This window comes from Oncorhynchus gorbuscha, linkage group LG10 (assembly GCF_021184085.1).
Source record: "Oncorhynchus gorbuscha isolate QuinsamMale2020 ecotype Even-year linkage group LG10, OgorEven_v1.0, whole genome shotgun sequence".
NCBI classification, from domain to species: domain Eukaryota; kingdom Metazoa; phylum Chordata; class Actinopteri; order Salmoniformes; family Salmonidae; genus Oncorhynchus; species Oncorhynchus gorbuscha.
In genome coordinates, this window is record NC_060182.1 from 7,254,925 (window position 1) to 7,268,375 (window position 13,451).

General features: G+C 41.7%; 1 protein-coding gene and 1 non-coding gene across 3 annotated transcripts in view; one reads left to right on the top strand and one right to left on the bottom strand.

Annotated features, from left to right (window-relative positions):
• The window catches only part of LOC124045486 (monocarboxylate transporter 5-like), a 48,326-nt gene that overhangs the window by 8,353 nt on the left and 26,522 nt on the right, over window positions 1-13,451 (bottom strand). For both annotated transcript variants that reach the window (XM_046364806.1, XM_046364807.1), the window contains exon 8: window positions 5,486-5,697. In XM_046364806.1, coding sequence (XP_046220762.1) covers window positions 5,486-5,697 — 212 coding nt within the window. The remainder of the gene's footprint in view (window positions 1-5,485; window positions 5,698-13,451) is intronic.
• LOC124047034 lies at window positions 13,289-13,343 on the top strand. The gene has a single exon (XR_006841084.1). It is a non-coding gene; the product is annotated as a U7 small nuclear RNA (small nuclear RNA).

Consider the following 13,451-nt stretch of genomic DNA (forward strand, 5'->3'; position numbering starts at 1 on the left):
CCTATGATGTTCTGTTCTTTATCCATGGAATTAGTCCACCATGCCAAGTTTGTTCCCAGGAGGGATCAGGGCAGTAGACAGTTTTGGGCTGAAGCCGGGGCAACTCTCGCTCTCAGACGTTATCCATGGCGGAGTCCACCATGCCAACAGGATGAAGCTAGGAGACCATGTTTCTTTTAACTCAAACAAAGCTGTTCATTTTAGTATTCTCAAACAGACCCCATTTAAAAGGAAACAAGCACTCATTATTATTAAGATCAGGTGTGGCCAATTAGTGGGCATCGCCATCACACCTGAACACACTTAACAAGATGGAGGAAAGAGAGAGCTTTGTTGACGCTGAGAACGGAATTTGTGTTTTAAAACAACATTCTTAGAGTGTTCTTTGAACATTACTAATGTGTTCTTGTTGTTTTAATGGAACGTTTTCTTAATCTTCTGTGAACCTGACTTTAACCCTTTCCAGCCGTCCATAAAAGAATAGGAAATATGTTTCTGATGGTTGTCACGTCAATATATCTGTGATAAAAATACCTTTTTCTTCTCACAAAATCTCCTTTTGATTGGTTACGATATCTGCATTAATAATATATGATTGGTTTATGGGTTAAGGGGCAGGAATTAGGCTCTCTCTCAAAAGGAAAAATTGGCTCATTTGATACTGCTGCCAGAGGGACGCACCTCTCCCTTTCTCAATCTGACAGGTTGTAACAAAATGTGGCAAGGCCATCATTCAGATTTGGACAACAATAAGGTAAATAAACTGTATAATACATATTTATGTTGGTAATGATAATATTTACATCTTAGAGTATTTGTTCTGAAAGACAAGATGACTCTGAAATGACATTTTGAGCCTGGTGACCTAACTAGCTATCACACTGAGTAGACTTGAAAAGTAGAATCAGCTTGAAAGTGAGTTGACCATTTCTAAAGTAAAAATTAATATCATCTGATCAATGACATCGATATTTTTTAAAGTACATGAAAAGCTTTGAATCGGAAATGTAGTGTTGGCTATCTAGCAAGATTGCTTGCTAACTAGGATGGCTAGTTAGCCTGTGTTGGTCAAGTCAGTCACCCAAGACGGAGCAAGGTAGCCTACTTCATTTAACTCGTCTTGTCTTTTTGATGTTACCGTTTTCTTTGATAACTGTACAAAATAAAATGTATTTGTCATTAGATATTAGAGCTAAAAAAAGTGACTGGCAAATGGTTATATTTTATCCTTGGCTAGCCAGCCAAAAGAGAGAGTGGTGCTGTGAAGGAAAATTGGATGGCTATATTTTATGATAATAGCTTATAAATAATGGCATTGTGGTGGTCAGCTTGGTAACTAAATGTTCCTGGTCTAGCTGGTTTGCTACTTAAATGAATAAATTGGTCCTAATACTTCAGTTATGCAATTATATGTTTTCTCAAATGTGACTCATTTCAGGAAACTAGGTGTATGTCGCAAGTCACTACTTCACAGGAGAGGCACTTGAATGTAAAATAAATGTTTTATCAAATTTTTTTTTTTTTTGGCAGAAATGCCTTCTGGAACATGTGAACTTTCATGTGCTTTAATAACAAATGTGTATTCCATCCGTAAATATTTATTAAATTGTTAAATTACGAGCCTAGTTGGTTTAGCCATGAAAGAAAGACAGGAACCTTCCAGCTAGCTATGATTGGCTGTGATAATGGATAGGCTGGATATGCCGGGAAATGAGTTTGGATTGGTCTGTCATGTAGCATGCTTCTGTCTATAACGTGAGCTGCATTGAGAACCACAAGTTTTGCTACTTTTCTCAACAACATTGATGCCCTGAATTTAGCAGGCGGTATCAACAGATCAGTTGGAAAAGTGGCGGGCTACTTTCTGCACATTCCACGGTCAGTGTGAACCGGAGTGACTTGACACAACGCTGGCCAAAAGTTAAATGGTCCCAGTCTGCCGTGAAGCATTCATCCATGTATACCGGTAACCGTCTAGTTACATTTTCAGATATTATACGTTAAACATTTTGTCAGAAAGTAATTTTCATTGCAAGCTAAAGTATAACGTTCACTAGCTAGCAAACTTTAGCTTGCTGGCTTGCTAGCAAACGTTACATGTACAATCTGTGAATTAATATTATTAGAATCAGAAATCCATTTGAATTGCTAGTTATTGCTAGTTATAGCCTAATGTTAGCTAGCTAACATTAGACCAAGTTGGTTAGCTTTTTAGCTACCTGGAGATTCATACTACAGCTATGACAATGTTTGTATTGGTAGTAGTATGAGTTGGGATTATGCCGGTTCGTTGTTTAGATATCTAGCTAGCTACATATGTAAACAAAAGACTTCACTTTGCGAGTTGAGTTAGCCAGGTGTGTCTGGGGGTGAATAAGACCATCTATTGTATTTTCATTGACGTGTGTACATGCCTAGACAATAGTGACCCATCTACTTAGCTAGATGTGGCTGTGGGGTGGTTATAGCATTTCCTTCACATGACCCTTCAATTTAGACAAGTGTGTAAGGTAAGCGTCATCTAATAATTACAATTTTTATCTGGACACTTTCTGTTTTTGATATTGCTACTTTGGAAGTAACCATTTCACAGTACCGTTTACCCCTTCTGTATCCTGTGACAAATAAACATATACAGTAATGTGAAGAGCAACATGAACTGAACCAAAGTCAGATAAAAATATACTTGGCTTATATCTTAACCTGGAGTTTTAAAGTTTTAAAGACTTTCTCATGAAGCTGGTTGAGAAAATACCAAGAGTGTGCTGTCATCCAGGCAAAGGGTGGCTACTTTGAAGAATCTAAAATCTATTTGTTTGACACTTTTTTGGTTACTACATGATTCCATATGAGTTATTTCATAGTTTTGATATCTTCACTATTATTCTACAATGTAAAAAATAAAGAAAACCCCTTGAATGAGTAGGTGTGTCCAAACTCTTGACTGGTACTGTGTACTTAGATATCTCTCGCCTTAAATCTAAGTCTTTCTGTTCGCGCTCCACGTCCCTGTAAGCGTAAACGCTCTGTCTTGCCTGATAGCACGTTTCAGTCGTATGATGTTGATTACACCGGCACCGGAATCCATCCCTTTCAGGCCTGAACGTCCAGTTGGTTTAGATCTTGGCAGGGTACAGGCAATCCTGTCGACCACTCAGGAAAGACTTAAGGGAGATAGACTTCTTGTTTGTCACACAGGCATTGGAGGGAGAGGTTGTGGGTTCACAAATAGTCCGGGTTGGGGTATTGTTTTGGAGTGCCCGTCCTATGGTGATTCCCTCTGAGCGTGGCTAAAGGTTACACCTACATAATTCGACCTGTTTCTTGGACTACTCATTTACACGGGATTTACCGAACTGCCTGACCTTCATTGATACTGGGGTACAAAGTCTTCTCGGGGTTCTTGGACTAGATCTTTCATGTTGCTTAATCACTTCAAAGCTCTGTTGGCTGCTTTACACGTCATGGATCCTGCCACTGAGGATAATACAGATAGGATTTGAAAACTGCAGTACTTACTGCACCACCTGATAACAGACTTGTAAAAAGCTCTATCAGCCAAACCAACACATAGCTATTGATGAACACATGGTCAAATCCAAAGGGGCAATCAGGATTCAAGCAGTATATGAAACGGAAGACAAGGTGGGGATTAAAATGATGTTTTGCTTCATCTGACACAGGCTACACTTAGACGTCAAAGTTTACACCAGCAGACGGGATGGTCGTGTGGTTGAGGAATTAGACATATGAAAACCAAGGTTAAAAAGTTTGTTCGACAAATTTTATGCATCGTAAGTAGTCAGAGATCAGGGGTCCAATGCATTTGGGACTTGTACGGTAAACTGGAAACAGTTGCCTGATGCATTTAAGTACTTTAAAAAGTGGGAGCGTCAAACCGAGTGGTGGAGATATGTGTTGGTGTCGGATAGTGGGCAATGTATCGGCTATACAGTGTAGAGACACACATACTGTCGCTTGCCATTCCAATTTCCACAATGCAAATGATTCCACTCCAGTAACAAGGCTAGTCCAACAAGATGGTGTCTGGAATAGGGAAATGGTCCACCAGTCTGCTGGAATCCATAATTACAATCGACAGATGGGTGGGGTTGACATGTCTAACCACTAGGCTACCCTGCCGCCCCAGATGGGTGGGGTTGACAAGTCTAACCACTAGGCTACCCTGCCGCCCCAGATGGGTGGGGTTGACAAGTCTAACCACTAGGCTACGGTTGATCCAGGTGATCAACTCCTACAATGTTTTGCAGAAGACCCAGAAGTTCACAGAACATTACATAGGATTCCAGACAAATACCACCGGTCACTAAAACATCTGTAACTCATTCACAGTAAAAGGTATTTATATTCTGATTTCTCTATTGTCATGAGAAAGTTTTGTAAATGGCACGTTGTTTGGGAGAAAAACATAGATTTTCGTTTAAGTTACACATTAAAAAAAAAATAATTCTTGACTGATTTGATTGTATGTCATATCATTTGAAAGCACTGTTTCTCCGTTTTTAAAATATGTATCATGTTTTCAAATAAAGTTTGACATCAGCAAATTATTCTAATTTATGCACACTGAGGTCATGGTCCAGTATAAAATGTAAAATTCCCTCGAAGGAAGAATGTTGTTTCTTAACGTTCTCTGAAACAAGGTAAAACACAATGTTTGTGTTTGGCCCTACACCGACAGTTCCTGGGCTCAGTGAAGTGGTATTAAATTGAGGGAATGAATCCGAGCTTCACGCCTGTGGAAGGCGGGGCTTCCAGCAAGTCTTCCCATAGTATTTTGTACCTCATTTCCCTCCTTCAGGAAACAATAGTTATATTCATGACATTACTTACATTCTCAGACTGGGAAGGGATAGATCAGCAAACAGTGAACAGATCCTTCAAAGATCCTGTTAAGAATGGTTGGTCAGCACTTTAAAAAAAAAACTGTTCTCTCTCTCTCAATATATATCACTAGGGCTGCATTCTAAATCCGAATCGGAAAACATTATCGCTATGGAACAAATGGTACTAGCAATTTCTCAAGAAATCGCTCATCTCCCCTGTATGGTTACTTTCTTTATCTTCATTGATTGGTGGGTGGTATCTAGGTCACCTTGAAAGAAACTAAGAGCTTGCACGCTGTGCCAGTATCAACAGTACATTATTAAGTATTGACCTTGAATTGTCTCTCAGCTGAGACACTGCGTAAGTAAGGTCACAGCAGTGTGCAAGTTATTTTCTTAAATTCTATAATCTAATTACCCAGTGAGAAGTCATAGAAAAGATGCAATTTAAAAAATATTATTAAATTGGAATTTCCGTGAATTGACTTAAGTTCTTCAAATCGACACCAACCCTGACGGACTGGTTCCTTACCAGGACGGGCAGTACCATGTAGCTCCCGCAGATCATGGACCCAAACACTGATATTGATATATTGTATGATTAGGCTTGTGTGTGTGTGTGTGTGTTGTTTCCTTACCAGGACAGGCAGTAGCAGTGCCATGTAACCGCCACAGAAGATGGCAAAGAAGACAGCGTAAACCATGAGCAGCATGTAGGTGTTAGCCAGTGGGGCAAACAGGTTTACCACTCCACACAGGATCAGGTAGGCCTTGTGATAGTGGTACTTATGGAACGGGTTCTTATCCGCTAGCCAACCAGAGCCTAGCTGGGCTATAGTCTCTGTGATCCCTGGAGGGAGAAGGAGAGGGGGAAGGAGAGGGAGAGTGAGGGTGAAGGAGAAGGGGGGGTAGGGGGAAGGAGTGGGGGGGAGGGAGAGGGGGAGGGAGGGGGGAAGAAGGAGAGGGAGAGTGAGGGTGAAGGAGAGGGGGGTTAGGGGGAGGGAGACGGGGGTAGGGGGAGGAGGAAGGAGAGGGGACAGAAAGAGAAGAAGGGGAGGGAGGGAGAAGGAGAGGGGGAAGGAGAGAGGGGGTGAGGGGGAGGGGGTGGGGGGAGAGGGGGTAGGTGGAGGGAGGGGTGGAGGAAGGAGAGGGAGAGTGAGGGTGAAGGAGAGGGGGTAGGGGGAAGGAGTGGGGGAGGGAGACGGGGTAGGGGGAGGAGGAAGGAGAGGGGACAGAGAAAGAGAAGAAGGGGAGGGAGGGAGAAGGAGAGGGGACAGAGAATGAGAGGGTGAAGGAGAAAGAGAGGGAGAGGAGAAACATCTGTATTAGTCTGTATCAAGACTATTGATGACTTTAATGATGATTTTATATAATGTTCTTTGTCATCAACAGATCATTTCATTACTCATGTACCTGTCCTATTTAAAGGTGGGTGGGCTGTTGAGTGAGTAGTGCCTTTGTCCAGGTTTCAATCAATCAGTAAATCAATCAGCTTTTTGAGAGAAAGAAAGCGAGAGACCAACCTCTATTAGAGAGAGAGAGGGAGAGTGACAGAGAGTGAGAGAGAGAGAGCGAGAGAGTACAGCAGCAGTCTTCAAACATGATGTGTGACATCTGTGACATCCTCCATCTCAGTCTCCTCCCACTCAGTCTCCCACAGAGTTCCCATCTGGAGTTCCGTGTTCCGTCTCGTGTTGGAGAGAATGTCCAGGAACACGTTCCATTTAGCAGGACACCACGTAGTGGAACACTACCAGTCTGTGCCAGTCTGTTTGTGCTATTATTACAACTCCTTGTCACTCATTGTGATGTTTGGCTTTACTATGACAGCAATGGAGTAAACAAACTTCTCTTGCGTGTAGAATAAAGAATGACAGTCTCGTCATTTCTATTTGTGATGTTTTTATCTGCAGGGTTCTATACTGTTTTCCTACTCAAGGTAAAGCAAGATACAGAGGTTAATAAGTGCAGTGGCTTATCATAAGCAACCGAGTGTTCCTTCATAATGCCCTTACAACCGCTGACGACAACAACAACAACTTACGACAACAACAGCTGACAACAGCTTACGCCAACGGCTGACGACAACCGCTGACGACAACAACAATAGCTTACGACAACAGCTTACGCCAACGGCTGAATCTGGTAGACAAATCAATAGATGACAGCAAAACAAATATTTACATTTAAGTCATTTAGCAGACGCTCTTATCCAGAGCGACTTACAAATCTAATAAGATCTGCATCAACTACTGTATTCTTGATCATCTGTCACATCGTAGCTATTGATTATGTTTTGAATTCATTAGTTCTAGTGGCTGATAATAACTATGCATCAAGAATGGGTTAATACCAAATGGCAGCCTATTCCCTATTTTTTTTATTTTACCTTCATTTAACTAGGCAAGTCAGTTAAGAACAAATTCTTATTTTCAATGACGGCCTAGGAACAGTGGGTTAACTGCCTGTTCAGGGGCAGAACGACAGATTTTGTACCTTGTCAGCTCAGGGATTTGAACTTGCAACCTTTCGGTTACTAGTCCAAACGCTCTAACCACTAGGCTACTCTGCCACCCCAATAAAGTACAGAACTTTGTGAACACAGATCTATTGTGCCCTTGTTAAAAATAGTGCTATATATATATATATATATATGTATGTATGTATGTATGTATGTATGTATGTATGTATGAATGAAAAAGGGTGCCATTCAGGATTGTGGCCTCTCTCTCTCCTGGAGTCAATGTGAATGTGATAGCTGCTGCAGTGGCTGTATTGTCCCTGGGTTCAGAAATGGCTCTGGACAGGCAGGCAGCATCATCCCATTGATCAATTAGATAAAGTAAACAGGTCCCCCATCCCACGCAGTCAGATCAGTGCTAGTCTACAGCCCAAATGGCAGCCTATTGACTATATAGTGCACTACTGTTATAGGGAATGGGATGCCATTTATAGGGAATGGGATGCCAAACCACAGTGATTTCCACTATTGATGGAGTACTGCAGTGAGTGGACTAATTGTTTTTTACCTTTATTTAACTAGGCAAGTCAGTTAAGAACAAATTCTTATTTTCAATGACAGCCTAGGAACAATGGGTTAACTGCCTGTTCAGGGGCAGGACAACAGATTTTGTACCTTGTCAGCTCAGGGATCTGAACTTGCAACCTTCCGGTTACTAGCTCAACGCTCGAACCACTAGGCTACCCAGCTCAGATACTCTGCAGCGTTATAGGGTTATCACAGTGTGAGGTTCTGGGAAGAAAAAGTTGAGTGATAGCTTTTTTAAAGCTTTTCTAGTCTTATTGATTGACAACGTCAACAGCCTTTATCAGAATGAGTGTAGTTGGCTCATGGTCTCAAGAAAGGCCATCAAACATATGACTTAATAGAGAGGCGCCAACAGAGGTTCACTTCGCCATAGCTGGTTGGTCAAAGCCTATGCGGAAATTAATAGGGTTTTGTAGATAAATGACAAAAAATCATGTCTGAGGTAAACACAGGCTTAGGAGATCTTCATCAGCTAAAGTCACTTTTTGTGAGTTTTGAAGCACACGACGGCTTCATAATTCATAAAGGTCATGTTAACTGACTAATAAACTCAGCAAAAAAAAAGAAACAGCCCTTTTTCAGGACCATGTCTTTCAAAGATAATTCGTAAAAATCTAAATAACTTCACAGATCTTCATTGTAAAGGGTTTAAACACTGGTTCCCATGCTTGTTCAATAACCATAAACGATTAATGAAATGAACATGCACTTGTGGAACGGTCAATAAGACACTAACAGCTTACAGACGGTAGGCAATTAAGGTCACAGTTATGAAAACTTAGGACACTAAAGAGGTCTTTCTACTGACTCTGAAAAACACCAAAAGAAAAATGCCCAGGGTCCCTGAACGTGCCTTAGGCATGCTGGAGGCATGAGGACGGGCAATAAATTGCAATGTTCTTACTGTGAGACCCTTAAGGCAGCGCTACAGGGAGACAGGACGGACAGCTGATCATCATCGCAGTGGCACAACACCTGCACAGGATCGGTATATCCGAACATCACACATGTGGGACAGGTACAGGATGGCAACAACAACTGCCCGAGTTACACCAAAAACACACAATCCCTCCATCAGTGCTCAGAATGTCCTCAATAGGCTGAGAGAGTCTGGAGTGAGGGCTTGAAGGCCTGGTGTAAGGCAGGTCCTCACCAGACATTACTGGCAACAACGTCGCCTATGGGCACAAACCCACCGTCGCTGGACCAGACATGACTGGCAAAAAGTGCTCTTTACTGACGAGTCACGGTTTTGTCTCACCAGGGGTGATGGTAAGATTCGAGTTTATCGTAGAAGGAATGAGCGTTACACCGAGGCCTGTACTCTGGAGCGGGATCGATTTGGAGGTGGAGGGTCCATCATGGTCTGGGGTGGTGTGTCACAGCATCATCGGACTGAGCTTGTTGTCATTGCAGGCAATCTCAATGCTGTGCGTTACAGGGAAGACACCCTCCTCCTTCGTGTGCTACCCTTCCTGCAGGCTCATCCTGACATGACCCTCTAGCATGACAATGCCACCAGCTATACTGCTCGTTCTGTGAGTGATTTCCTGCAAGACAGGAATGTCAGTGTTCTGCCATGGCCAGCAAAGAGCCCAGATCTCAATCCCATTGAGCACATCTGGGACCTGTTGGATCGGAGGGTGAGGGCTAGAGCCAATCCCCCCAGAAATGTCCGGGAACTTGCAGGTGGATAAGGGTGGGGTAACATCTCACAACAAGAACTGGCAAATCTGGTTCAGTCCACGAGGGGGAGGTGCACTGCAGTACTTAATGCAGCTGGTGGCCTCACCAGATACTGACTGTACTTTTGATTTTTGAGTTTTTTACTTTTGAGTTGTTGAATCTTGTTATATTCATACAAATATTTACACATGTTGTTTGCTGAAAATAAATGCAGTTGACAGTGAGAGGACGTTTCTTTTTTTGCTGAGTTTAGTATATCATAGAACAAAACATGACGCCTTCATAATTCATAAAGGTCATGTTAACTGACTAATAGTGTCACATAGGCTTAGGAGATCTGATATGTTTTCTTCTATGTTAACCTCAGAATTAATTTTCAGCATTTATCCCACAACCCTCCTAAGACCCCATTCATTTCCCCATAGGCTTTGACCAATGAGCCATGGGTAACTAATTTCATTTTTCCCCCCCTCCGGAGAACAGACTAGCCCTGACGTTGTTCCCCCTCCGGAGAACAGACTAGCCCTGACGTTGTTCCCCCTCCGGAGAACAGACTAGCCCTGACGTTGTTCCCCCTCCGGAGAACAGACTAGCCCTGACGTTGTTCTTCCCCCTCCGGAGAACAGACTAGCCCTGACGTTCTTCCCCCTCCGGAGAACAGACTAGCCCCGAGGTTCTTCCCCCTCCGGAGAACAGACTAGCCCTGAGGTTCTTCCCCCTCCGGAGAACAGACTAGCCCTGAGGTTCTTCCCCCTCCGGAGAACAGACTAGCCCTGAGGTTCTTCCCCCTCCGGAGAACAGACTAGCCCTGAGGTTCTTCCCCCTCCGGAGAACAGACTAGCCCTGGTGTTTTTTGTTTGTTTTACTCACAGCAGGTTGGTGGAAGATTATTATTATTATTATTTTTTACAGCTGTTTCTGAAGAAACGCAGGACAATGGGTTTCAATAGAGCTGCCTCTCTCTCTCTAGCCTGGTCCCAGATCAGTTTGTGCCATCTTGCAACTTATGACAACTCAAGACCCCACATGAAAAAAATGCTACAGTTTACTATAGAATACTACACTACTTACTATAGAATTCTATACTAAACTGTATTATACTGTAGAATACTACACTACTGTAGTATCTCTCAATCACGTGTAGTACTTACTATAGTATGTGGTGGTATACTGTAGAATACTATAGTAAATACTACAGTATTATCAGCAAAAAAAGCACTGTAGTAAATACTACAGTAATATATGCAAAAACACTACAGTGTCCAAAAACACAACACTTTTTGAAACTATAGTAAATACTACAGTATTTAATTAGCATATACCCCACCCATTCCCCTCCCCCATATCACAAGTTGTGCCACCCATAAGTTATAAACCTGTATGCCAAGTATAGATCCTATACAGTTCTGTGAAAATGTATTTGGCCCCCTTTCTGATTTTCCCTATTTTTCCATAGAAACGGACTGTTATTAGATCTTCAACCAAAACTTCGTATTAAATCAAGGGATCTTGAGTTTACAAATAACAACCAAAAAAAAAAAAAAGTTTATTTATTTATTTAATTAAACGGAGTTAAGAAACACCCAATGTCCCCTGTGTGGAAAAAGTAATTGCCCACTCACACTCAATTACTGGTTGTGCCACCTTTAGCTGAAATGACTGCAACCAAACGCTTCCTGTAGTTGTCTCTCACATGTCATCCAAAAAGTTGAATAAATTTAGCCAAAAAAGCACCTGGAAGCACCTGGATGATTATCAAAACTCTTGGAAGAATGTTCTATGGACAGTATAACTTTTTAGAAGACATGGGTCCCGTTATGTCTGGCGAAAACCAAACACGGCATTCCATCTTAAGAGCGTCATAAGAACGGTCAAGCATGGTGGTAGTGTGATGGTTTGGGGGTTGCTTTGCTTCCTCAGGACCTGGACGACTTGCCTTAATAGAAGGAACCATGAAATCTGCTCTGTATCAGATAATTCTACAGGAGAATGGCAGGCCACCCGTCTATGAGCTGAAGCTGAAGTGCAGCAAGACAATGATACAAAACACACAATCAAGTCTTCATGAAAATTGATAGAAAGCAACAAAAATCAAAGTTTTGGAATGGCCTAGTCAAAGTCCAGACCTAATACCAATTGAGATGTTGTGGCAGGATTTGAAACGATCAGTTCTTGCTTGAAAACCCAGAAAAGTCGCTGAGTTAAAGCAGTTCTGCATGCAAGAGAGGGCCACAATTCGTCTACAGCGATGTGAGAGACCGATCAACAACTACAGGAAGCGTTTGGTTGCAGACATTGTAGCTAAAGGTGTCACAGCCAGCTATTGAGTGTAAGGGGGCCATTACATTTTCATACAGGGGCATCGGATGTTGGATAACTTTGTCCATAAAATAAATGAAATAAGTATGTCATTGTGTTATTTGTTCCCTCAGGTTCCCTTTATCTTTTGGTTGAAGATCTGATAACATTCAGTATCAAACAATATACAAAAGTAGAGACAATTAGAATGGGAGAAACTTTTTTTCACGGCTCTGCAAAGTATTATATAATAACTTCACTATCTTCAAAGGGATGTTCAAGTACAGATTCAACGACAAAGACCAGGGAAGTTTTCCGATGCCTTGCAAAGAAGGGCACCTATTGGTAGAGGGGTAAAAAAAAATATATATTTTAAAAACACCATTATTGCACACGCGGTGAGTCCATGCCACTTGTTATGTGACTTGTTCAGCAAATTGTTAATCCTGAAGTTATTTAGGCATGCCATAACAAAGGTGTCGAATACTTATTGACTTAAGACTTTTCAGCTTTTCAGCTTTTGTTTACTAATTCATTAAAAAAAAATTCTAAAAACATAATTCAAGTTTGGCATTATGGGGTGTGTAGATCAGTGACACAACATCTGCAAAAACGTCAAGGGGTGTGAATACTTTCTGAAGGCACTGCATACTACAGTTTTCATTACTACAGTATTTATACTACAGTTACCTGTAAATACTACAAACAGATTTGGAACCAGGATCTCTCTCCCTCTCTCCACTTCCTGGAAGCCAAACGGCTTGGGAATGGGAAGTCACAAGATGTTTGTGAGGCTCTCACCTCTGTCAGTCATCCAGCCAGCAAAGACAGGCATGTGTTATAGTGCTACACGCCTCCCAGCGATAACCCTTAACAAGCTAAAGGTCCAACTACAAGGCAGAAGGATTGCTTTTCAATTCCTCTCACTTCAAACAGACATTTAATCAAATAAAATGTATTTTATAAAGCCTGTTTTATATCGGCAGGTGTCACAAAGTGCTAGTGAGGTTTCCCTGTTAAAGCAGCCCACATGAAAAAAAATACTACAGTTTTCTATAAAATACTACAGTACTTACTATAGAATTCTATAGTAAACTGTATCCCTCAATCATGTGTAGTACTTACTATAGAATGTTGTAGTATCCTGTAGAATACTACAGTGTTATCTGCAACAACAAAAACAGTAATGTGGACAGTAATGTCCACAAAAACACTTCCCTTTAACTATAGTAAATGCTACAGCATTGAATTTGCATGTACCCTGCTCATTTCCTTCCCCTGTTTCGCAATTTGTGGCACCCAGAGGTGAGAAACCTGCATGCCAAGTATTGTGTTCCCTACAGGTTATTAAAAAAAAGCAGAAGCATTGTACTATCTGTTCAGACCCCAGTCATACATACCGATTCTAGAAAATTAGCTCTTTAAGAGTTTCTCCAGTAGGTTTCCTGAAAAGAGAAACCCTCCACTTCTATGTCAAAAAAAAATATATAGTAAATTGTCAGGACCCGGTTACAAACCCGGGTCTCCGGAGTGAGAAACAGTCACTTAACCAACTGAGCCACGAATAGTCA